The sequence below is a fragment of the Denticeps clupeoides genome, chromosome 4, assembly GCF_900700375.1.
Source record: "Denticeps clupeoides chromosome 4, fDenClu1.1, whole genome shotgun sequence".
Taxonomy (NCBI): Eukaryota; Metazoa; Chordata; class Actinopteri; order Clupeiformes; family Denticipitidae; genus Denticeps; species Denticeps clupeoides.
In genome coordinates, this window is record NC_041710.1 from 16,132,432 (window position 1) to 16,156,743 (window position 24,312).

The following is a 24,312-nucleotide window of genomic DNA, read 5'->3' on the forward strand; positions in this document are numbered from 1 at the left end:
GTAACAATGGTGTTGCAGGTCGTGTTGGGTGATGGTGATGCAGGCAGAATTAGTTGACGGGCCAAGGGGACACCACCTGCAGGCACCTGGTGAGCGAAGATGGCTGGTTGGTAACCGCAGCAGACCTCTGTTGGTGGTCAGAGGCAAAGCACTGCAGGAATCTTCCCAGCTGTTGATTGTCTCTCTCCGGAAGTGGTCTGGAAAGGGCAGATGAATAGTCCCTCCAGGACCACCCTTACATGCTGTAGGTGGGTTTCAAGTAATTGTGAATGTATGAGGACATCATCCAAATAGGCCTATGCCCACTGTCCCAGCATGTCGTGGAGGATTTGTAGATAAATTGCAGGAAGATGGTGGTTGCGTTACATAAACCAAAAGGGATGACGAGACTCTCATAGTGCCCAATGGTGAAAGTTTTTTTCCACTCGTCAGGCTAGGTTAGGCTAGGTTGCAACTCAAAAATTAGAGGCAGTGTGGTTAATAAGGCTTCACAGGGAGTGAAAAGTGATAGTAAAGTGATTCTCATTGTGATACACAGCACAGTACACGTGCACACAATGAAATGTGTCCTCTGCTTTTAACCCGTCGCCCTTAGTGAGCAAACCTTAGTGAACCGGCCACCTTCTGATTACAAGTCCTCTTAACCAACTGGCCTCCTGGAGAGTGAGATGTTTTGAGCACAGCTCTTCTGTTTTACACCTTTATTTATAACTGAAACTTCTACTCAACCTACACAAAATCTCGACTCACATCAGCAATCTTTCCCGCTCATGTAGATTCCTTCTCTACAATATCAGACGAATCCGCCCTTATCTGTCAAACCAGGCCACCCAGATACTGGTTCAGTCCTTAGAAAATCTCAAGACTGGACTACTGTAACTCCCTTCTAGCTGGTCTACCACTATGTACCATCCAACCTCTACAACTAATACAAAATACAGCAGCATGACTGATCTTCAACCTTCCCAAATTCTCCCACACCACCTCTCTGCTGCGCTCCCTCCACTGGCTCCCAGTAGCTGCACGCATCAGGTTCAAAATACTCATGCTGGCCTACAAAGCCAAACATGGAGTAGCACCATCCTACCTCACAGCCCTTATTACACCTCGCACTGCACCTCGTATACTCCGAGCCTCCAGTACTGCTCGCCTGGTCCCTCCATCTCTGAAGGTAAAAGGAAGACATTCATCTAGACTCTTCTCCGCCTTGGCCCCTCGGTGGTGGAATGAACTTCCCCTTGAGGTCAGAACAGCTCAGTCACTGAGTATTTTCAAATGGCAGCTCAAGACCTTCCACTTTAGAGAATATTTAGATACTTGTAACTTTCTTATTGTCTAACTTATGTATAGAAGCTACAACAAGAGTGAATAAAAAGATTGTACTCATAGTTGGGGTCCTAGGGAACCGGAATTGATCTCTTCATCGATGGTAAGTCGCATTGTAAGTCGCACTGGATAATGGCATCTGCCAAATGCCGTAAATGTAAATGTAAATGTAAATGTAAAATCTACACAACTTCTACAACTTTACATTCTACATAGAGATGAAAGTGAAAAAGTGAAGTGAATGTCATTGTGAAGTACAGCAAGCATAGCACACAGTGCACACAACAAAATTTGTCCTCTGCTTTTAACCATCGCCCTTAGTGAGCAGTGGGCAGCAAGTAGGGTGGTAGTAGGGGGTATTGGGTAGCACACTCGCCTATGAACCAGAAGACCCAGGTTCAAATCCCACTTTCCACCATCGTGTCCCTGAGCAAGACATTGCTCCAGGGGGACTGTCCCTGTAACTACTGATTGTAAGTCGCTCTGGATAAGGGCGTCTGATAAATGCCTTAAATGTAAATGAAATGTAAATATGACAGCAGTGTGTGGGCATGTGCTTTGCTCAGTGGCACCTCAGTGGCATTCAAATTTGAATTGGGATTCAAACCAGCAACCTTCCAATTAAGGGTCCACTTCCTTATCCACTAGACCACCACTGCCACACGGTACACATTTGCAACTGAAAAAACAGGATCTTTCATAAATAAACACCAACTAATGGCAGAATGCAGACAATCAAACTAAGGGATGGAACTAAATATAAACAGTGAGGGCAGGAAACAAGAAACAGGTAAACAGACAAACACAAAACCCCACCCTGTCCAAAGTCTGAGGGGGAAGGGGTCCCCTGCTCTTCTTTGTATCTGATTGACAGTACACCCAGGTACATTTATCATATTCTTTTTTCTTAACAGGTGCAAAAATCCGCTTTATATCTATTCTAAAATGATTTTTTGAAGTAGAAGGAAACTTGAGTTTGTTGGATATGCTTTCAGGGTGTCTCCATTCTGGAATGGTAAGCTGCCAAGTTTCATAATGCAGCTAGAAAATATGAATGCTAGAATCAACAGTTTGAGGCAATTTTGACTAATTAATGCATGAAAATTTCCTCTTGATGTTAGGATTGACTGCAGCCGGGCTCATCACCTGTGGCCAACGCTGACGACGCTTAAAAGCCAGAGATTTCTGCCCCTTCGGAAGGGACGGCATTTTAGTGGACCTTAGAGCACGTATGTGAAATTGTGTATTTTTGAGTTCTGGCAATCGCCATTGTTAATTTGTTTATTGTTTGTTTTATAATAAAAACCTATTCCCAGCCTTGATGAGCGATCTTACCAAGTGACTTGGAAAGGATCCACCTCTGCCTCACGTAGACTCTCCACTAGTGTCTCTCAAGGGTCAGTACTAGGTCCTCTCCTTTTCTCCCTCTACACAAGATCACTTGGTGAGGTCATTTCCTCACATGGATTATCCTACCACTGCTATGCTGACGACACACAATTCATCTTCTCTTTTCCTCCCTCAGATCTACATGCTGCTTGCAAAATCTCTGCATGTCTAACTGACATTTCATCTTGGATGGCAGCCCATCACCTCAAACTCAATCCCACCAAAACTGAATTAATATTCATTCCAGCAGATTCACCACATGAGGATCTTACTGTTTACTTGCACAACTCACAGCTCTCTCCTTCTACAACAGCCCGCAACATTGGAGTAACAATAGACAACCAACTCTCCTTCTCGACTCACATCTTTCCCACTCATGTAGATTTCATCTCTACAATATCAGACAAATCCATCCTTATCTGTCAACACAGGCCACCCAGATAGTGGTTCAGTCCTTAGTAAGCTCATGCCTGGACTACTGTAACTCCCTTCTAGCTGGTCTGCCTCTATGTACCATCTGACCTCTATAACTCATACAATATGCAGCAGCACGACTGATCTTCAACCTTTCCAAATTCTCCCACACCACCCCTCTGCTACATTCCATCCACTGGCTCCCAATAGCTGCACGCATCAGTTAAAAAAAATACTGATGCTGGCCTACAAAGCCAAACATGGAGTAGCATCATCCTACCTCACAGCCCTTATTATACCTCGCATTATATTCTCTTAGCCTCCAGTACTGCTCACTTGATCCCTCCATCTCTGAAGGTACAAGGAAGGCACTCATCAAGACTCTTCTCCTCTTGGCCCTTCGGTGGTGGAATGAACTTCCCCTTGAGGTCAGAACAGCTCAGTCAAGTAACCTTCAAATGGCAGCTCAAGGTCTTCCTCTTTAGAGAATATTTAGATTAACTTGTAACCTTCTTATTGTCTGATTTATATAGAAAGTACAACATAGTGAATAAAAAGATTGTATTCATAGTTGGGGGTCCTAGTGAACCAGAACTGATCTCTTCATCGATGGCAGATAAGTGCGTCTGCCAAATGCCTTAAATGTAAATGTAAATGAAGTACATTTTCCAAATAAATAGATCTTTCTGAACTAAACTGAAGTTAATTCTCAGTCTAATTGTTGTTCACTCCAAAACATGTCAGCATGGTTACATTGTGTAAGTCAGCATATGCAGAATACGTCTACTTTCTAAAGACACTGACACCAAGCCAAACATGATGCAACTGTCTGGGCAGGAAATGCAGACCTTCTTTACTACCATGCTCCAAAAGTGGCATGAGGCTACCTTACCCTTTTACCTGCATATTGTCATTGATTGTTTTCCTGCAATCTTGATAACCACTGGAGAGTTGGCAGAGCAAAGTAAGTGTGAGTGCATCAAAGCCTGACAGTAGCTGATTCTTCAAGAAAAGCCATGCAAAATGCCAAAACCTTTTATGATTATTGAACACGACAATTTAAATTAATTAAAGTTGTAAAATATGAAACATTTACTCAACAAACACTTAAACAGAGAATGTGGTTTCATCACACTTTACCATATTGGCTTTCTGTTAATGTTTAATTTTTCTTGGGTTATCCCCATGTTTCAAAGGTTTTTGGAGCGTAAAAAATGTTTTAAATCCTTATGTATTCTACAATATTTGCAAATCTGTAGACATTTCACAATTAAATGTCACCATTCATGAAAATTTTGTTTCTTTTTTTAAAACAATCTGTTTCTTACAGGTGATAGGAGATATAAGAAGACTTAAGGCATTGTTCAGCTTTTTAGTCATTGTTCTGGCTAAATGGCATTGGAACCAGATACAAGACTTATATATTTGTTCATTCTCATATTAATTCTACAGATCACACTTATTCCAGTTTACTATGCATACAGAGTAAAGAAAAGTAAACACCATTTTAGGTAAGCAGGTTATAGCTCACAACCCCCTTGTGTCATCACCGCAATAAAATCTGAACTCAGTGTTCCATAACCTTCAACAGAGTCCTTGACCGACTCTCATTCTGAATGAATACCAGGTTGTTTCAATAGGGCATACTTGAGGAGGAGGAGTTAAGGGTGGAGTATGTGCACCAGTATACAGACAGGAACTGATGAGGCAAGATCAGATTTGCACACACTCCTGCCAAGTGAACCATGGCTTTCCTCCTGCAGATCCTGCTTGCTCTAGTCCTCTCAGTGCTGGGAGGGTTGTACTTTCTGGGTGCATTTCGCCGGCGTCGTCCTGGTGAGCCTCCGCTTGATAAAGGCAATATTCCCTGGTTGGGTCATGTTCTGGAGTTCAGGAGGAATACGGCAGCCTTTCTGGAAAGAATGAAGAAAAAGCACGGGGACATCTTCACGGTGCAGCTGGGAGGGTTTTATTTCACCTTCATCATGGATCCCTTGTCCTTCGGGTCAGTGGTGAAGGAGGCCAGAGCAAAACTGGACTTCAACACGTTTGCGAGGCATCTGGTGCAAAGGGTTTTTGGTTATACTGCCTTAGGTGATGACCACAAGTTTCTTCAGGTTTCAAGTAACAAGCATCTCATGGGTGATGGTCTGGTTGTAATGACCCAGGCCATGATGAGTCATCTCCAGAACCTAATGCTGCACAGTGTCAGCTCCGGAGAACCCTGTAAAGCTTGGAAGGAGGATGGATTGTTCAAGTACAGTTACAACATTGTGTTTCGTGCAGGCTACCTAGCACTGTTTGGGAATGAGACGTTAAAAACAACTGGGAGCTTGGAGAAGGCAAAAGAAATTGACCGGCTTCAGTCAGATGAACTTTTTTATGAGTTTCGCAAGTATGACCAGCTTTTCCCTAATTTGGCTTATGGCGTTCTGGGACCAAGTGAAAAGATAGAGGCTGAAAGACTGAAGAGGCTTTTCTGGAACATGCTTTCTGTGCAGAAGGTGAACACTAAAGAAAACATCAGTGGCTGGGTGCTGGACCAGCAGCAGATGAGAGCAGAGAATGGAATGGAGGAGTTCATGATGGACAGATACATGTTCTTGCTCCTCTGGGCTTCGCAGGGAAATACGGGTCCCTCTGCCTTCTGGCTTCTCCTGTACCTGATGAAGAATCCAGAAGCCATGAAAGCAGTCCAGGATGAAGTGGCAAAAGTTCTGCAGGAAACTGGACAGGAGGTGAGATGGGGAGGCCCTGTCATTAACCTGACCAGAGACATGCTTCTGCAAACCCCCATCTTAGACAGTGCCGTGGAGGAGACCTTGCGCCTGACTGCTGCGCCCATCCTCACACGTGCTGTCTTGCAGGACATGATGCTGCCAATGTCCGATGGAAGCCAGTACCGCGTCCGAGAAGGAGACAGAGTATCTCTCTTCCCATACACAGCCCTGCAGATGAACCCCGAGATTCACCCTGACCCACATACCTTCAAATACAACCGCTTCCTCACCCCAAAAGGAGACAAAAAGACAGATTTCTACAAAAACGGGAAAAAATTGAAGTATTGCACCATGCCGTGGGGGGCTGGGGTTAGCATGTGTCCTGGCCGTTTTTTTGCCACCAACGAGCTGAAGCAGTTTGTCTTCCTCATGCTGTCGTACTTTGAGTTTGAGCTTAAGAACCCTAACGAGGAAATCCCTGATATTGATGTGAGGCGCTGGGGATTTGGGGCCATGCAGCCCACTCGAGACATATCGTTCAGATACAGACTTAGGTTTTAAGAGGAGCGGCCCCAATGTGTCCTGATAATCATATTCTTTAATCATGGGAAATGCATTGTTTAATGAAAAACATGATGTGAAAAATTACACAAATTAATTACAATAATACAGCTGTAAGAATCTTTGTTGAATCTTGGTTTGGAGTAAATTATATTCTTGAGATTTTTTAGAATCTAAAATCATTGATTTGTTTTGTTGTTGCCATACTGTTTCTACAAAATCTATCACTATGTATGAATGCAAGGTTAGTAACTAATATATTTAGTGAACTAGCACTTGACCATATGAAATGTTCTGGAAAGGGTGTAGATAAGTACAAATATAGGTAAAGAGGAAACTGGAAGAAAAAAACAGAAAGAGAAATGAAAGCAAAAATAATAAAAATATTTGAAAGGAGTTTAAGATTTTTGCCTTTTTGTTAAAGTGAGTCTGTTGCATGAGTCTTTTGCATTTCCAGTCATTGTGATGACATTCAGCTGACTTGCTCAATAATGCCATTAATGCCAACTGTTGCCTGTTTATACGTTATTTTATCTTAAGCCAGGTGTACAATGTGTACTCCAGGTAAAACTGGAAGTGTACTCTACGGAAAACAGATGGTTAGCATCTGCTAAACATTGTACAACAGGCCAACTCAATCTGGACCGAAGTTTTGTACTTTGGGATTTTTAATCACATATTCATCTACACCAACATTTTGTACAACCAAAGAGATCCCAGTCATTGGCATGGGCCTATTGGTAGAGGTTGGTTTTCTCAGTGTTCCTGTCTGTACTTGGTGGTGACTTCCCATTCTGTCAGTGCTCAACAAGCTGACTCACAAAGTAATGACTTCATATCCGGCCTTCATCCCCCTGCCGGTAAATGGAGAGGAGATGGGCAGCAGATGATGATGTCACTGAGTGAGTGATATTTATCTTTTTTATTTTGTATGTACGTGCACATTATTGGACAGATGTGTGAAATACATGTGTTTCTGAATATGCCTGTGTCTGTGTGAGCCAGGGGAGAGCGGAGCATGTCTCTCTGTGACCAGAGAAGAGCAGAATGTGTGTGTGTGTGTGTGTGCGTGTGTGTGTGTGTGCGTGTATGTGAGCTAGAGTAGAGTGGGTGTGTTTGAGGGCATGTGCTAGGGGACAGCAGAAAGTGTGTGTGCTTGAGAAGAACAGGAAGTGTTTGTGTGTGTATGAATGTTTGTGTAAATGAGATGAGTTTTTGAAATGATTGAAATAATTAATTAACTTTTTTTTTTAAACTAACTGAGCACTGTTCCTTGAGGAGCAAACTTACATGTTAACTGATTTGTGTGTGTCTAGCTGTATTCTATACTTTATTGAGTTGTTACTTGATTCACACATGATTGATTAGCTAAATAACTGATTAATGCAGTGGTTCCCAACCTTTTTTCCCTGAAGTCCCGACTTGTCTAAGAAAAACCTATTTCTTTCTGCACACACACATTAAAAGAATAAAATGATTAATAAAAAATATATATTTGCAAATTGCATTGCATTTTTTTTTATTCTCCATGTTTTACATTGCAGAGTATATAGAGTTTATGTTGGAGCTGTCGCTAAAAAAGTTAGTCCCAAGCTCGACCTGAGCCAAATGTTATGCTGTGTGGTGCATTTAAATAAATGACAGTCTCACGGTCACAATTAATAAAACAACTAATAAAACAAATATGTTAAGTCAAATTGCAGATAATCAGTCCTGTTAACTTAACACTGAGTTTTTAGTGGTGGCCTAGTGGTTAAGGAAGCGGCCCCGTAATCAGAAGGTTGCTGGTTCGAATCCCGATCTGCCAAGGTACCACTGAGGTGCCACTGAGCAAAGCACCGTCCCCACACACTGCTCCCTGGGCGCCTGTCATGGCTGCCCACTGCTCACTCAGGGTGATGGGTTAAATGCAGAGGACAAATTTCACTGTGTGCACTGTGCTGCTGTGTATTACGTGTGACAATCACTTCACTTCACTAAACCAACAATGTAGACAAAATACAATTAATATTAAGAAGAAAACATTATAATATAATCATTATTTTACTTGAACACACATGAGGATTTCTTGCAGTAGGACATAATAATCACATTAGGGGAAAATGAAATAAATAAATAGATAAATTCGATATATCTAGGAAGATATACACAACTACTACAGAAATGCTGGATTGGTGGAACAGTGGCTGGAACTATTGGTGGAACTAGGACAGCCTAACTAAGGGGAATTTAAAACTGTCTGTGCTTAACAGAGAGACTGTGTGATAAAGTGAACTTAATAATTGACATTGCGTCTGGAACTTTAACAGAAACAGTGTCAATTATTAAGTTCACCAATATACCACTCTAACCACATATTTCAGTATCAGTCGTACAGTGCCACTGTCTGCCGCTGCTTCTGTTTGTTTTCTACAAGACACTGAATCAAGCGCACAGACTACTGGCAGAACCCCGGTGAAGAGACAGCAGATAAATCCTGGTTCCTGACAACTGCTAAACGAGGACATAGCATGAAACAAACCAGAGGATCACCACAGCCACCACCACCATTACAACTACAGCTTCAGAGATCTTCAAATGGACTAGTAGCATCATAATGGACACGTATTTTTATCTTATTGGACAATCACAAACCTGCACTGACACCACTTGCAGGCTCGCTCTACCCTGGAAGGGGGTCCCTCTTCTCAAGGTTCCTTCCTTTCTTTTTTTCTCTCTCCTAGAGTTTTTTTGTGTGGAGTTTTTCCTTGTGCGCAGAAGGATCAAGTGTGGGGGGTGTCAACTGTAGGGCTTGTCAATAACATTGTTGCAGGAGGAAGCATCTATAGAAATATTTTTGGGAGAAATAGAAATCCTCACAGAAAAAAGACAGTAACAGAAGGTCTTCGGGGCCCAATTTTAGGCCCTTGGGGGACTGGCATCTGGTTTCCCCTGGTATCCTTGAAGCGTTCAGAAATTGACTGAATAATGTCTGGACCAGTAATGTCTGAGTACTTTACTTTTACTTTACTTTACTTTACTTTACTTTATTTAACAGACGCTTTTATCCAAAGCGACTTACAAGAGGAAAACACCAGCAATTCTTGTTTGATTTCTATAGAATATTGAGTTTACAAACTAAGAGCCCTGATAAGGCTCAAACTTGTCAGTGAAGAGCATGCTCAGAGATTGTTAGGTGCTAGACGAAGAAAAATTATAATGTATTTATACATTTTTGTATTGTTTGTGCAATGTGTACGCATGTGCGTGTGTAAGTGTTAGATTTGTCTGTAATATTTTTTGAACAAGAGGGTTTTCACCTGCTTCTTAAAAGTGGTGATAGTCTCGGCTAGTCGTGTGGTGGAGGGCAGGTTGTTCCACCAGCCAGGGACAACAACGGAGAACAGAGATGATTGGAATCGGAGACCCCAATCATGATGATTGAGATGATTGGAATCGGAGACTTTCATTTGCTGATCTGAGAGAGCGTGCAGGAGTGTAGCTAGGTAGTATTGTATTGATGTAGTTCCATTTACAGCCCTGTAGGCAAGCGTCAAGGATTTGAACTCAATGCGAGCAGCTACCGGGAGCCAGTGGAGGGAGGTAAGAAGAGGCGTGACATGGGTGTATTTTGGCTGATTGAAGAAGAGACGGGCTGCCATATTTTGGATCATCTGGAGTGGTTTTATGGTGACTGCAGAGGCTCCAGCCAGGAGAGAGTTACAATAGTCGAGTTTGGAGATGACCATTGCCTGGACGAGGAGCTGCGTAGCCTGTTGTGAGAGAAAAGGCAGAATCTTGCGAATGTTGTAGAATGTTGTAGAATGAGTTCCTACAAAGCGGGGGTCCTTGAAAGCAGGGATCCAAGCAGCTACAGACAGAAAAGGACTCACAAAGCACAAAGGCCCACAAAGAATCAGTGGGGGATTAATGCAACATAAGCACCACTGAATTAAATGACCATGACAAGATCCATGAGAATCAAGTACTTAATAATTAATTGATCTAAATCAATAGCCTAGACGGAACTATCAATATAAACGTAATCTGATGAGTTTGGTTTTATATTGCCACTCGTGCAACTGATTAATGGGTCCTGATTACTCCAAGCTGACGGCAATTGAGCCAGAATCATCAGGACCTGTTAAAAGAGTGCATGCAGCATCATTAACGTGGACCACTGCTTTACATTACATTCACCTCCTGATGGCCAACTGCACTACTAACTGCTTTGCTTAAAGCTACTTATTTTTTGACACTGGTAGGGGCTCCTGAGGATATGAGCCAAAGAATCCCATATAAAATGGGTCTTAGCCTCTGCGTTTTCTGTTGTATAATGTGGAAAAAAATTCAGATGTGGTACAAGCATAGAAATCACTGAAAGAGCCAGATAACTTCATGTCAGAGTCTGGAGATTATAGTGTTCCAGCTGTGGAAAGAACAGCCCAGGAAGAACAAAGGTTGTCAGACACGTCACTGCTGATAGCTGAGCCCAGGATGGCCAACATCTGAGGACTGGACACCTCCCAGCAAGTTGGTGAAGATAAAGAAAGAACAGTAAAATTCAAGTGGGGTCAGAGATAGTAACCTCTCTGGGTCAGTGTAGTGATTATTATTGTGCACGGACAGCCCCCCAACAACTTGCTGCTCTGTGCCCAGTTTTTGTTGTTTCTGTGCAAACAACTTGGCTGAACGTCTCCCAAGTAATATTTATCCTTGTTCTCTCCATCTCAGTCCATTTGTTTGCATTTACTATTATGTTTGCCAAATAATAATCTTCACTTGTTTCTTGGTAACTTGAGTAAATGCTATGTATTATGTATCAGAAATGTAGTTGATTACCTGTAATCTATATGGAGCATTTTGTGTTTAATTGAGGCATGCGTGTCAGTATTTTATAGTTCTTTGTTTTTATTTATTTTTGATGTAAAAATGCCATTTCAAGTTCTGGTGTTCTGAAATGAGAGGTAACTGTTGAACTGAGTGCACTACCATGCCAGAGGCAGGTAGAGTGGGAATTTTCAGTTAACAGTATGCACTGGTATACACTTTGTACACAACAGTATTATGCAACAATATTCATTTTGTTTGCACTTGTTTCTATTGGTGCCTAAATGTTTTGCACAGTACTGTACATCTGCAATGATGGGTACTTCTATGACTATTGTTATTTTTAGTAGTGAAGTGATTGTCATTGTGAAACACAGCACACAACAAAATGTGTCCTCTGCTTTTAATAATCACCTTGGTGAGATGAGGGCAGCCATGAAAAGTGCCCAGGGAGCAGTGTGTGGGGACGAATTGAGAGATGAATTAAGGCCAGTAATATGCTAAGACTGAGCAGTCATCTTGCATTAGACATTTCAGTTTTGCAGTTAAGTTCTGCATGACACAGAAACACAGTCAGTGTACCTTGTGTCAGCCAGTGCGAGCACAAGCATAAAAAACAAAATTACATGCACTTTATCTGTATTCAGGCCCTCAAGGGAATGCTTGGAAATTAAGGGCTATGGGATGTTGGTGCTTAAATTTGCGATTCAGTGGTCAGGAAACGTCTGTTGCCAACACAGCAAACTCTGCAATAACTTTTCAATGTACAGCAGACCACATGTAAACCTTTTTTCCCTTTTATTAAAGGAAGGCTTTCAAAAACAATTAATCACATTTCCACATTTAATTGAACTAAGCAGTGAGCCACCCGAGATGAACAATGGGACTATTGGTAGAGGTTGGTTTTCTCAGTGTTCCTGTCTGTACTTGGTGGTGATTGGTTTTGAAGGAAAATGACCCATTGTCTTGCGGCTCATCCTGCTGCAAGGTCTCGGCCGTGGACAAAGGTCTGAAAGACATCCCTGTAGTTGTCTCTGGCACTGTAGCAGCATTTACGTTTGCCCTCCTCATGGAGAGGTATGTATCAACTTTTTTATATATCTACCAGATGCTGGGATTGTTTAATGGTGACTACGTGGCTACAGCTTGTTGTCTTAGAGTTTATTGCCTCTCTGACAATTTCATGGTTTCTCATTTAGCATTTATGCTCATTTGATTACATGCTTTTGCAAACTTTGTGGGATAAAACCTATAAGAATGTTCTGAAATAACTGATTTACAGAGAATCAAAGCATATTTTCGTTTATTGTTTATTGTAATTGTTTGGAATTTACGTAAATATTCTAAATATAATTTGTTTCACAAAGAATTTGTAATGATTACAAACATTATAATAATAATGATTGTCATTTATTATCCAAATACATGTTAGATCAATACTACTACTACTAGCATTAAGAGTTATTTGGAATATTATTAAATGTAAAATATTGAAATGTATTATTCATATTATAGCTTTGTAGCATTTTAATTTTAAAATAAGGTACAGGTGTTCTACATATCCCATGATTCTGTGAATATGGCGCATCCGAGTGCACTTGTTGGGAAGTGGATGAGCTACTGAGTACAACGCAGGAGAGCTGCCCTCTACCCCAAGGCTACATTAATTTGACAAGCAGACCAAGAAGGCGCCATTGCTCAAGCAGCTCTTCCCATTTTTACATACATTTTATTGTTTACATGTTCTGCCGAAACTTGGGAACCTTTCTTTACAAGAAAGTAATATCACACACTGACACATTCAAATTCATTTTAAAAGAAAAGTTACCATTTAAATCCTGAAAATTGTGATCTATTCCTTCATTTTATATTAAACTTAACATAATATGTCCACATTCAGAGATATTTCAAGAATATGCTTCTATAATTCTGTACTTTTTGAACTAACTTAAGTGGGAAAAAAAATATTTTTGCATGGATTTCAAAAATAAGTAATACTTAATGCACCATATTTTACAGAAGGATTTTAATGAGCAATTCTACTTCACTACATGCCATAAATTTACATGTTCTCCAAAAACCTGTACAGCAATGGAAATGTTTTTGATCAGGAAGCAGTTCTTAATAACAATTGTAAATTAATTGCAGTAACACCTTACACTGGCATGATTCACTCAGACATTACTCATCATTTATTACTCATCAGTAATGTCGTGGTACATGATTAAAAAAAAACATACATTTAATTTATATGTATCAATTACTTCAGCTTGTATCATTCTGAGCCCTTACTGATTTACTATGTTTCTACACACAACATGAATGACTGAGCTGCATGAGTGCACAAAGAATCTGTTTACTCAGACCGCAGGGTAAACACCTGATGCCTGGACTGAGCTTCCAGCAATTCACAGCATACAGCAGAGCGTGCATCCTAGTCTCAGAATCACTACTGCAACTATTAAAAACAGGGCCAAACATCCTGCCCCCGTAAATCAAACTTTTATAAGGTGAGAAAGAAAATGGATTACCCACAAATTTAATATGTACAAGATTTACTATAAAAGAGATTACAGATTTTTTTTCTCTGTTAATGCACAGATCCCCCCTCCCCTCATCAAAATGTATTAACTATTATATATGGGATGCTAGAGTGAAGAAGACCAATGCATCTGTTCATATAACATAATTGCGAAGGTATAGAGCCAAGCAGACCAGTTTTTGTACCACACTGTAATGTAGCTACATCAGAAGAGACCACAGCCTTCTAGAGAAACTCTTTCACCATTTGACTCCTAAAAAGGTTGCCACAGACCAATCAGATTGTCATTGGATGTTTCTTCCTTGTCCAAGCAGAACTCCTGATACATGAATATAGTGGCATCTACCCCCCAACAAGACATTCCCATCATGGCACCTCAGGCCATTTGTTTGCCTTCTGGGACCCTGGTGACACCTCATGCTTGCCTGGGGCTTGCCGCAGCTTGATAAAGATACAAGTGGGTGTTTCCATAAAGCATAAAATGCTATTGACCTGGAATTTCACATCTTAGACAGATCCCACTTTAGTTGGTACTCGGCAGCACTGAAACATGTCTGATGTGGCTGCCGGTATTTCTGCCGGTAATTCTATGCATTCTTGAAAATGCATAAATATGCATTTTCCAATGATTCCCATATATTAGTTCGTTTTTGCCACCAAACCACATATGCAGACTGTGGTGTATTTGAATGAGCACTCGGTGCATTATTGTGTATGACTGCCAGTGTCCATGTATTCATGTTGGATTATGCATGTCTTATGCAGGTGTTGAGTCGTAGCTGAGAAGTAAAGCGGTTGTATCGTTCAGTGATATTTGTAAGACTGTTGTCTTTCACCTATGTAATATTTCAAAGATAAGATGGATTTTGACTTCATGATGCCGGAAAACTGGTACATGTATTTGTTATGTCAAATATCAATTACTGTAATGCTTTTTGGATGCCCAACATCATCTCTCAGAACTCCAAAAAGTACAAAAAATTTTGTCTTCACTACATTGGCTCCCTGTCAAATTTAGCATCACCTATAAAATCCTACTATTAACATATAAGACTGAAAAAGGATGGACCCCGGACTGGTTGTGTGACTTGCAAATCGAATTACACTCACAACATTCTTACTGGTACCGAAAATCAACCAATTTTCAGTGGGTGGATGTACCTTTTTTTACAGAGATCCCATGCGTTGGGTCATAGGGTCACCCAGCCACCAACACCCTAACTGCTGAAGCTAGAGTGATCTTCAAATTGCCCAATATTTTCATCATACGCTGTGTCAACTGTAGGACCTGTCAAAGCCAGTTGAGACAAACTGCTTGTGATTTAGGGCTAATTAATATATAAATGCTGTTATTGATCTGAATGGATCACCATTACAAATTTCCTTCACATTTCCTGGAATATACAGTATACTCTTTATGATGATTATATAAAGCTTGAAGTGATGCTTGATGAAATCAGTTGGTGGATACAAGGTACCATGCAGTCCTGTGACAATCTAGCGCTAGTCTAGTTTTTTTAACATGTTTTGTTCTCCATGGTTCACGTACGAGATTGTAGATGTGACCTCACAGCAGAGCTGTAGTCCATGCACAGGGTGGTGCAAGTTGAACTTGTACCAACCATGCTCTAAGTCACTTCCACTGTATTGCACATGACTTCATATGCAAGATGAAGTTTTTCAGTGGTTTCAGCTCATGTAAAATCCCATGCTGCTTGATGGGTGAGTGTTGGCTGACTGTGAGATGTAAGCATGGCTGGAGGACATTTCTGGGGCATCTCTGGTGTGTGCCCTTGGGCCCATGTTCCAAGTCGCTTCAGTGGACTCCAGCCTCTGTCAAAGCCGGCGCAGTGGGCAGTGACCTCGGGGTGGACCAGGCCTGGATGAAGTCAGATAGTTGTAAACAAATGAGAAAAGACTTCCACCACTCTTAGGGTGGCCTGTAGGAGAGCCAACACAGCAATGCTTTCACTGGATGTGTGTGTGTATGTGTGTGTGTGTGTGTGTGTGTGTGTGTGTGTGTGTGTGTGTGTGTTATGTTTATGGGCTAGATGAGAGTTTAGACTTTCATATATTTTTTTTTTTGGTCTCACTTGTCACTCTTCGCTGAGGGGCGAATCTTAGTCACATGGTTCTTCTTGATTTGTTACATAAACACAGACCTCTGTGGCCCCATCAACTTTAGTTCCCAAGTAAAACTCCTAGGATGACAGTAGGAAAAGCAAAGGCAAACTTTTGGGCTGATGCTTTGCTGTATCACTTATTTTTCATGGATCGTTGAAGTATGTAAGCTCAAATTCTTCAGCAGGCATATCATACAGTGATTTATGTCATTTGCATACTTTGTTGACACCATCACACGCACATTGGGGAAAGCTGCTATCATGAGACATCTGTTGCATTTGGGTGGCAGTGAGAAGATCACACATTATCTCACGTGGGCAACACGTGTTAATCTGACACCGCCAACACCCTAAGGGGTGGCACATGGTCCTGATAGCTGCATCCCAAATGCTGCTGTGGCTCTCATACATTTCTGGTCTGGCCCACCAGGGGTGCGTGCCAAGCGCATATAGTCTGCCAGATGTGGGGTTCTGAAGGCAAGGCCTCTGGAGGTTGGGGTGCCACAGGGTTAGCTGGGCAGATTTCAGATGCAGCCCATGTAGCCATTAATGTGCAACATCAGCGATCCTCAGCAGCCAGCATGCAGATTTCTGCTCACTGAACACTGCCTGACGCAGTTAAGGGTCCGGATGACCCCTCCAGTCAATGTGGCTAGAGTTGACTGAAATAAATTAAAGTTATTACATAAGAGGCATGTTGCTTGAACCTGTTTTGACATTGGCTTGTTTGTCTCTCTTCAGAAATCTGGTGATTTAATGTACTTTTTCCAAACCCTTCATATTATTTTTTGCAAATTAGCAAATGAATGTAGTAATGTTATACATTTTTGGATATAGAAGCTATCTTCTTAGTGGGACTGTTTAGTGTCAAAGACGTCCTAAAATTGTAGAAGTCCAGATGGTTCTCCAGCACATGGGTGGAAGTAAGAACAAAATAAAAAACTATTAGAATACAAAAATGTATTACTATGGAAAATCAGAAGTGTTATTTATTAATTAGTATTTTTAAAAATTGACCTGAAAGAATAAAGCAGGAATATTATGGACTACAACACTAACCAGGCACAGCATTTTTCCCATGGGAAATTTTTATTTTTGGAACATTTCAGTTACCTGACAATTTGACCTTTACAACGTACAAAAAAGAACCAGAAATGTTGCCATCATCCTTTTTTTAGCATCACAATCTGGCATGACCTGTATGGCATATCCTTTACTTTGCAGTGTACTCATGTCTTATGGTTCTCCACCAGTTAATATTGGAACATGTGCCGGTTATTTTTGAATCTTGAAAAGGCCCGACACATCCGCTGTGTTACCTGGTGTTACACTGTTCCCATGCCTGACAAATAGCTTCACTGTAAACACACAAGCACTATGACTGAAAAGACACAGTCTAATGCAACGCTCAACCTGTCCCAGAATGCTATCTCTGGATCATTGCCCAGATGGAACTTATAAATATTATGACACAGGATATGACTGAACGTACCTGTTGGACACTCAGTGGAGAATCTAGTTCATGGCAATGTGTTTCATGTCCCCTCTCCTGCAGTGTCCCTAAAACCCCAGCTTTGGTTAACAGCGCTGCTTTATGCTGCTCTTGTATAAAGTGATGCATATTGGATGTATGACACTAACCATCAGATGATTCATCTGCAAGGTGCAGTCCAGGCATTTAGAGATGAGGTAAGTGGAAGGATGTGCATTGAAGCTTTTGCAACAACACACTCAGCTCTTGCCCACCTGATGAGAGGCTGAGGGCATCAATGAATGGAGTGTGGCTAATGAACATGGCCAGCTGAGTGCCCATTCCAGCCCAGAGTCAAAAGCCTTGAAACTTGACCCTTTACGTTGGGGTCACCTACCAGGGAAGATTTTCCCCCCCTAGCTCCCCTCCCACCCCCCACCCCCCATGCTTCCTACTTGGGCAGAAGGCTGGCGTAATACAAACCAGACTTGATGCAGAATGTGAGGCATTTGCACGAGTGACTCAGTTTCGAACTGAGAGGGGAGAGGGGCTGATCGCAGGAGACGTGTCTCCGGTCTCAGGCACTCGTAGTCCCCCCATGGAGGAGATGAGTCTTTAGCCAATGGGGGAGTCCGGCACCACCATGTACCGACCACATCTGTGGAAACTCCTCTGTGATTATATTTACGGGCCTCTGTAAGCATGCTGAGGAGGTTGTGGATGGACAGGATCACATGCAAATCCTCAAGGTGGGTTTTGTCACATTTTGTCAGAATCTGCTTATGCCTGTAATAACTGCATTTGCATGATGAATGCGTCCTCTCATAGGACATTCTTTTGTTATGCTCTATGTGCAGAATCAAGTAATTGTGCTGCTTGTCATTTCTACACAAAGCATAACATTAGATATATAAGTATGCCGTGAAATTTTACAGTATTCACAAACTGCAGTTTTATTTCTATCAAATGTGTTTGCAGAAAATGTGCAATTTATTTCCAGCAAATGTAATTCTTTAAATGAAAATGTATTTTGTGATTTTTTTTTCTTTTAAATGTGTGCAATTATATCTCTACGTCCCCAGATGTTTCATATTTGTGTGTTTTTTTTTTTTTCATTTCCATTGCAGGTTGAATAGTACAGAGTACCTTTATAGATATATTAAAATATATTCAGTGAAATAAAAGAGCTTGTGCTTGAGATGCCAATGTCTATAGTTTTTATGTCTATGTCTACAGTACTATAGTTTTTCAAATTAAGATGACAGGTAAACATCTGAACACTTATTGTTAAATGTTGTATTACTTTGCAGCCAGTGTTTCTAAGGATCTTTTTTGGTAGAAAATGGTGAATCTGAATTAGAAAACTTTATTGATCAGAGAAAATTGCTTATATAATAACTGCCACAACACAGAGACAAGTAAAATTATATCAAATAAAAAATGTCCAACCCAAAGAAAATGAAACATGCAGTTGTGTGAAAAACTGGCACAGTTGGTAATTTAGAATAAGTTAATGTGCTTATCTGAAGTAATTAAGTACTATTGTGACGTCCACAGCTGGGAGCCGTGGGCCCGATGAGGAACCCTGATTGGTCACAGCTAAGTAGAACCCAGTCTGATCAATCAGGGCACCATGAAGAAAGAGAGGCAGCCGCTGCATTAACGTGCACTAGAGTAGCTTTCCCTCTGTTTAGTTCCTTAGTTCTGGCCATCGCCACGTGCCTGCAGGCAAGTTTACATTGGTTCCTGTTTTATTTTTTTATTTTTTGGCTCTCGCATCGTATTCCTTTGTTGTTTTCAATAAATTCATTGAGCATGAAGTCCTGCCTCAGCACTTCTTTTCCCCCCTCAGCTTTTCGTGACTACTATTAAGTAATTTGAAGTAATGAGAAGTAGTGGCAATATATATGTACAACAATATTTGTTTCTGATGGAAATTGGTGACAATGAATACTTTTATCTGAATTTCAAACAGTTTTAGCAAACATTGTTATATACACAGAGCTTTCATTCTGCTTGTTACAGTGGAGGTTGTTTCAAATTGAGAGATGTGTGCATGGAAATCAGAATGTTTCTCATGCAAAACAATGCCTACTCTGTTTTCTGGGAAGGGGTTTCAGTGGAGCAGACGCCTTGTGTCCCCTAGGTCTCACACAACTAGGAAGTGCAGAGCCATCTGTGGCCATGGACACTTTCCTTCTTCCCCCTTCTGACACAAGGGTCCCATTTCTGCCTGTTCAGATGGCAGGAGACATGTGGTCAACGACCTCCGTGTCAAAAAAAATGCTTATACGGAATTACAAAATGACATTTTATTCAATTTGCAGCAGATTAAGTGGCCTGGGCTGAATTAGACAGCCAGGGATATGTGGATCAAACATGGCATTCTTATTAGGTTGCAGTCTTCAAAGACGCATGTGTTGTGTTAAGCTTGGCTGTGTTACAAGGAAATTTGCAATCTCTCAAGAAATTAAATTCCCTCAGTTCCCTTTGAATACAAGTACAGTATGATGAAAAACCATGGAAATCATTGAAATAGTTTTCAAATGGAATTCCACATTCAAATGAGGAATTCCACATTTACCCCAGAGCTAGTCTGTACCCATAACCTTAACCTTTAGGAGCACCCAGGTGTAAACCTTCATGCTAGAATGAACATCAACCATCATGATTTTATTTTATGCACTGTTACATGAGACCTGGGTACACACTTGCAATGGTCACACAGGTTTCCTCCAAAAAGCCTAGTGGAGACTGAACAGGTTATGTAGTGAGAATGTATGTGGAACAGTATTTGTTCTGTCACCAATATTATTTAATAACATGGAATAAAAACTTTAAAAAAAAAATCTTATTGAAAAAAAAGCATAAGGCTTTATAATCAGTCACATCCCATAATTATTTAGGTGGCCTGGGGCAGTGGTGGTCTAGTGGTTAAGGAGGCGGCCCCATAATCAGAAGGTTGCCGGTTCGAATTCTGATCTGTCAAGGTGCCACTGAGGTGCCACTGAGCAAAGCACCGTCCCCACACACTGCTCCCCAGGCGCCTGTCATGGCTGCCCACTGCTCACTAAGGGTGATGGATTAAATGCAGAGGACACATTTCACATGTGACAATCACAGAATGTCCCTATTAATATGCAGTATTTGGTGACTGCCAAATCAGCATCAACAAGAAGTATCAGTTTGAATATTATATTAGTGGCCAGTGGCGTCTTGTCTTGTGCTTTAGGGCAGTGGTGGCCTAGGGGTTAAGGAAGTGGCCTCGTAATCAGAAGGTTGCTGGTTCGAATCCCCATCTGCCAAGGTGCCACTGAGCAAAAGCACCAACGCCACACTGCTCCCTGGGCTCCTGTCATGGCTGCCCACTGCTCAGCAAGGGTGATGGTTAAAAGCAGAGGACACATTTTGTTGTGTGCACCGTGTGCTGTGCTGCATTGTTCCACAATGCCAATCCTTTCACTATATTGCATTGACTTTTTTTAGCAATGTATATTTAATTATTTTCTAATACAGCAAATGCATTTTTTAAGTAATAATTTTTAAATAGCTGTATTCTAAGTACTGCATATGTATAATGCAATCAGGACTAAATACAGGAAGTTCATTTAGGTATCATTATTACATGTATTCTGTTATATCCCAGACTTGAGTGTGGAAGTCTACCCTGTGATAGGCTTGCACCATGTCCAGCAGGCTGCATAACATCCTTACAGTATTACAGTATTTCCATCCCTGATCTAATGCAGTATTTTTTTACTTTTATTGATGCTGGTTTTGGATATTTGGTTTCAGTTCAAAGTAGGTACACATATAAATTTAACATTCATTTTCAATGTTTTGCTTAACTGAACTGTATTCAGTGCATGTTTTGTTGCAGAAAAATATTTCACCTACACAAGTTCTTTTCAACGTGCATTTCATTATTGCATAATGAAAGTTCTGTCTTTCTGTGTTTTTGTAGATTGTAGTGGATCGCGTTCTATGACCAACATGAGCTGGAGCTTTCTCACTCGTCTCCTAGAGGAAATTCACAACCATTCTACCTTTGTCGGGAAGGTATGGCTGACCGTTCTCATCATCTTCCGCATCGTGCTGACTGCTGTTGGGGGGGAGTCCATCTACTCGGACGAACAGACCAAGTTCATTTGTAACACCAAGCAGCCGGGCTGCGACAATGTGTGTTACGATTCTTTCGCTCCACTTTCACATGTTCGCTTCTGGGTATTCCAGATAATCATGATCTCCACGCCCTCCGTCATGTACCTTGGCTACGCCATCCACAAGATCGCCCGCACCTCAGAGGACGAGCGCAGGAAGTTCTACAATTATCAGAAAAGGGCCCAGCGCAGCAAGTGGCGAGACAGCCACCCGTTAGAACAGGTTCTTGAGGAGGACGATGATGCTGAGCCAATGATCTATGAAGATGCACTGGAGGTTCACGAGGCCCAGCATGATGTCGGGAAGGGTTTGAGCAAAGACTCTGAGAAGCATGATGGCCGTCGGAGGATCATGCAAGAAGGGTTGATGCGGATCTATGTGCTGCAGCTCTTATCACGGGCGGTTTTTGAGGTTGGGTTCCTGGCAGGCCAGTACCTTCTCTATGGATTTCGTGTCAATCCTTCCTATGTCTGCAACAAAAACCCATGTCCCCATAAGGTGGACTGCTTCATATCGAGGCCCACTGAGAAGACCATCTTCCTGCTCATCATGTACGTGGTCAGCTGCCTGTGCTTGCTGCTCAATGTGTGTGAGATGTTCCACCTCGGCATTGGTGCTTTCCGAGACACCTTGCGCAAGAGGAGGAGCAAGTGCCGCCGACCATCTTACAGCTACCCGTTCTCAAGGAACATCCCAGCCTCCCCACCAGGCTACAACCTAGTCATGAAGTCCAACAAGCCCAGCAGGATGCCCAACAGTCTCATGTCCCATGAGCGGAACATGGGCCATGTGGAGCAGGAACAACACTGCGCCAGCCCAGATGAAAACGTCCCCTCGGACCTAGCCAGTCTGCACCGGCACCTGCGGGTGGCCCAGGAGCAGCTGGACATGGCTTTCCAGACGTACAACAGCAAAAACAACCCCCAGACATCCAGGACAAGCAGCCCCGTGTCTGGGGGCACAATGACAGAGCAAAACCGGGTCAATTCTGCACAAGAGAATCAAGGAGCCAGGCCTAAAGCCAGCTCAGAAAAGGCTGGGACAATAGTTAAAAACGGGAAGACATCTGTATGGATCTAAAAGTCAAAATATCTTTGAAGCGACTAGTCAGCTGCAGGCCACAACACATTCACTGTATGAAAATGAACTAATTTGGCATACAAACTGTGCAGCAAAAATTCTTTCCAAAGGGAAACATAAACAGTCATAATCATATGCATTACTCTAACCTTATTCTTCTCCTTTGCTTACCATATCATTATACTAGTTTGGGTGTTTTAATCTGATGGTAGCATGTCTGGATCGTATTTGGAAATGACCCAATATAGAAATATTAATATTTTAAAGAAAATGTGTAACTGTATTACCAATTTTAATTTATTTCATGGACATTTTTTGTTTGGTAGATATCTGGCACTTTTGAATATATAATATATATATACATAATGTCTCAATTTTGTGATTACGGACATGCTCATTTGAACATTGCCTGTCCCTTTGTCTCTGGTTACTTGCACCTGCACTGAAAAAATACACACTCCTGAACCTTCTCTGTGATAATTGTATGAATTTAACCTAAACAATGGCTAAATTTTGAAAATCCCATTTTTCTTGACCTAATTCTGTCCATTTACATTTTTTTCCCAGGACAGGGTGTCTTTTTGAGGTTAATCCCATTGATAAAATGAAATGTCACAAAGTACAATGTTTTATTGCATATGTAATCCAATCATCAGCCATAGCAGCTCTCAAGGTTCCCCAAAGCTCTCCTTAACATTGATATATTAGTAAATGTGCCAGTTAAAATGTAAGGCAAACAGGCCACATCTGTAGGATAGAGAACAAATGCAGAAAAAAAAGTCATAAACTTCCTGCTAATAAAACTTGGACTTTTGTCCAAACATTGGTCCTCTTCCTTAACCGGATCTGTGAGGATGTTGTATGGAGGAAATGTGTAATATACCATACAGTACAGCAAGTCAATCAAAGGCAGTTTAAACCACTTAAGATGTTGTGTCCAGGGATCCTTTGTCCACTAAATTATAACCTATTGGTTAATGAACCATGCACTGAAGTAATGGATAAACATTTTTAAAATTAAGTATTTTTTATATTATTGTACCTGGACCTTGTGTACCAGGAACAGGAAAACATTGGTCTACACTGTAAAATGAAATCAGGGCTTTTTATGGAGTTATGAAGTTCTGCACAATTAACAGGGTAAATAATCACCAGATATAATACCAGTACAGCTTAGTCATGTGTATATTTGGTTGTGAATCATTTCCATTCAGAGTTTTGCCTTTTGCCTGGAACCTTTTTATTCATTGTGCCTTACCAAAATGATACTGTGATTATTCACATCATTGAAATACTGGGGCAGCCTTAGTTCAAATCTTACTGGTTAGTAATCATGTTATTTTAGTAATTTTAAAGAGCATGTCTACAGCACTATCTTGGATACATACCGTTAAAAGACCATAATCTCTGAAAATGTTATTTATTGCCCAAAGCATATACCATTTTCCATCTTCAAAATAAATGAATTGCAGTTTGCCAACATCAGACTTGCGCATTATTACACCCCCTCTTATTCTTCTTACAAGATTACGCTGGATATTGACAGGTCAGTAATTACATTCCTTCACTGGGCTTTTCTTTGAATGTATAAATAAAGGGTCATTCATAGGCATGTTCAATGTAGCTGCACTAATTTTTACAGACGGACAGGCTGTGATACTTTTGCTTTTGTTTTAAAATAATAAAAGATTTCCTAAAACCATGTGGAAATTCTCA

The 24,312-nt window shown here is 41.2% G+C and overlaps 2 protein-coding genes across 3 annotated transcripts; both read left to right on the plus strand.

The window, feature by feature from the left end:
• The first annotated feature begins 4,864 nt into the window (after window positions 1–4,864).
• On the plus strand, window positions 4,865–6,806 carry LOC114788834 (5-beta-cholestane-3-alpha,7-alpha-diol 12-alpha-hydroxylase-like). Its single transcript, XM_028977755.1, has one exon. The coding sequence runs from the start codon at window positions 4,875–4,877 to the stop codon at window positions 6,408–6,410; it is 1,536 nt and encodes a 511-aa protein (XP_028833588.1). The 5' UTR covers window positions 4,865–4,874; the 3' UTR covers window positions 6,411–6,806.
• Window positions 6,807–12,207: 5,401 nt separating this feature from the next.
• gjc2 (gap junction protein gamma 2) lies at window positions 12,208–24,237 on the plus strand. 2 transcript variants are annotated; one of them, XM_028976802.1, is made up of 2 exons: window positions 12,208–12,296; window positions 21,320–24,237. In XM_028976802.1, exon 2 carries the CDS (start codon window positions 21,340–21,342, stop codon window positions 22,594–22,596), a length of 1,257 nt encoding a protein of 418 aa, XP_028832635.1. In that variant the 5' UTR covers window positions 12,208–12,296; window positions 21,320–21,339; the 3' UTR covers window positions 22,597–24,237. The 2 variants fall into 2 exon arrangements, with proteins under 2 accessions (XP_028832635.1, XP_028832636.1); XM_028976803.1 differs by lacking the exon at window positions 12,208–12,296 and adding an exon at window positions 17,905–18,104.
• The last annotated feature ends 75 nt before the right edge of the window (window positions 24,238–24,312 follow it).

Bases quoted from the DNA above. Each gene is read 5' to 3' on its own strand.
- LOC114788834 (XM_028977755.1), top strand. From the start codon at position 4,875: ATGGCTTTCCTCCTGCAGATCCTGCTTGCTCTAGTCCTCTCAGTGCTG.
- gjc2 (XM_028976802.1), top strand. From the start codon at position 21,340: ATGACCAACATGAGCTGGAGCTTTCTCACTCGTCTCCTAGAGGAAATT.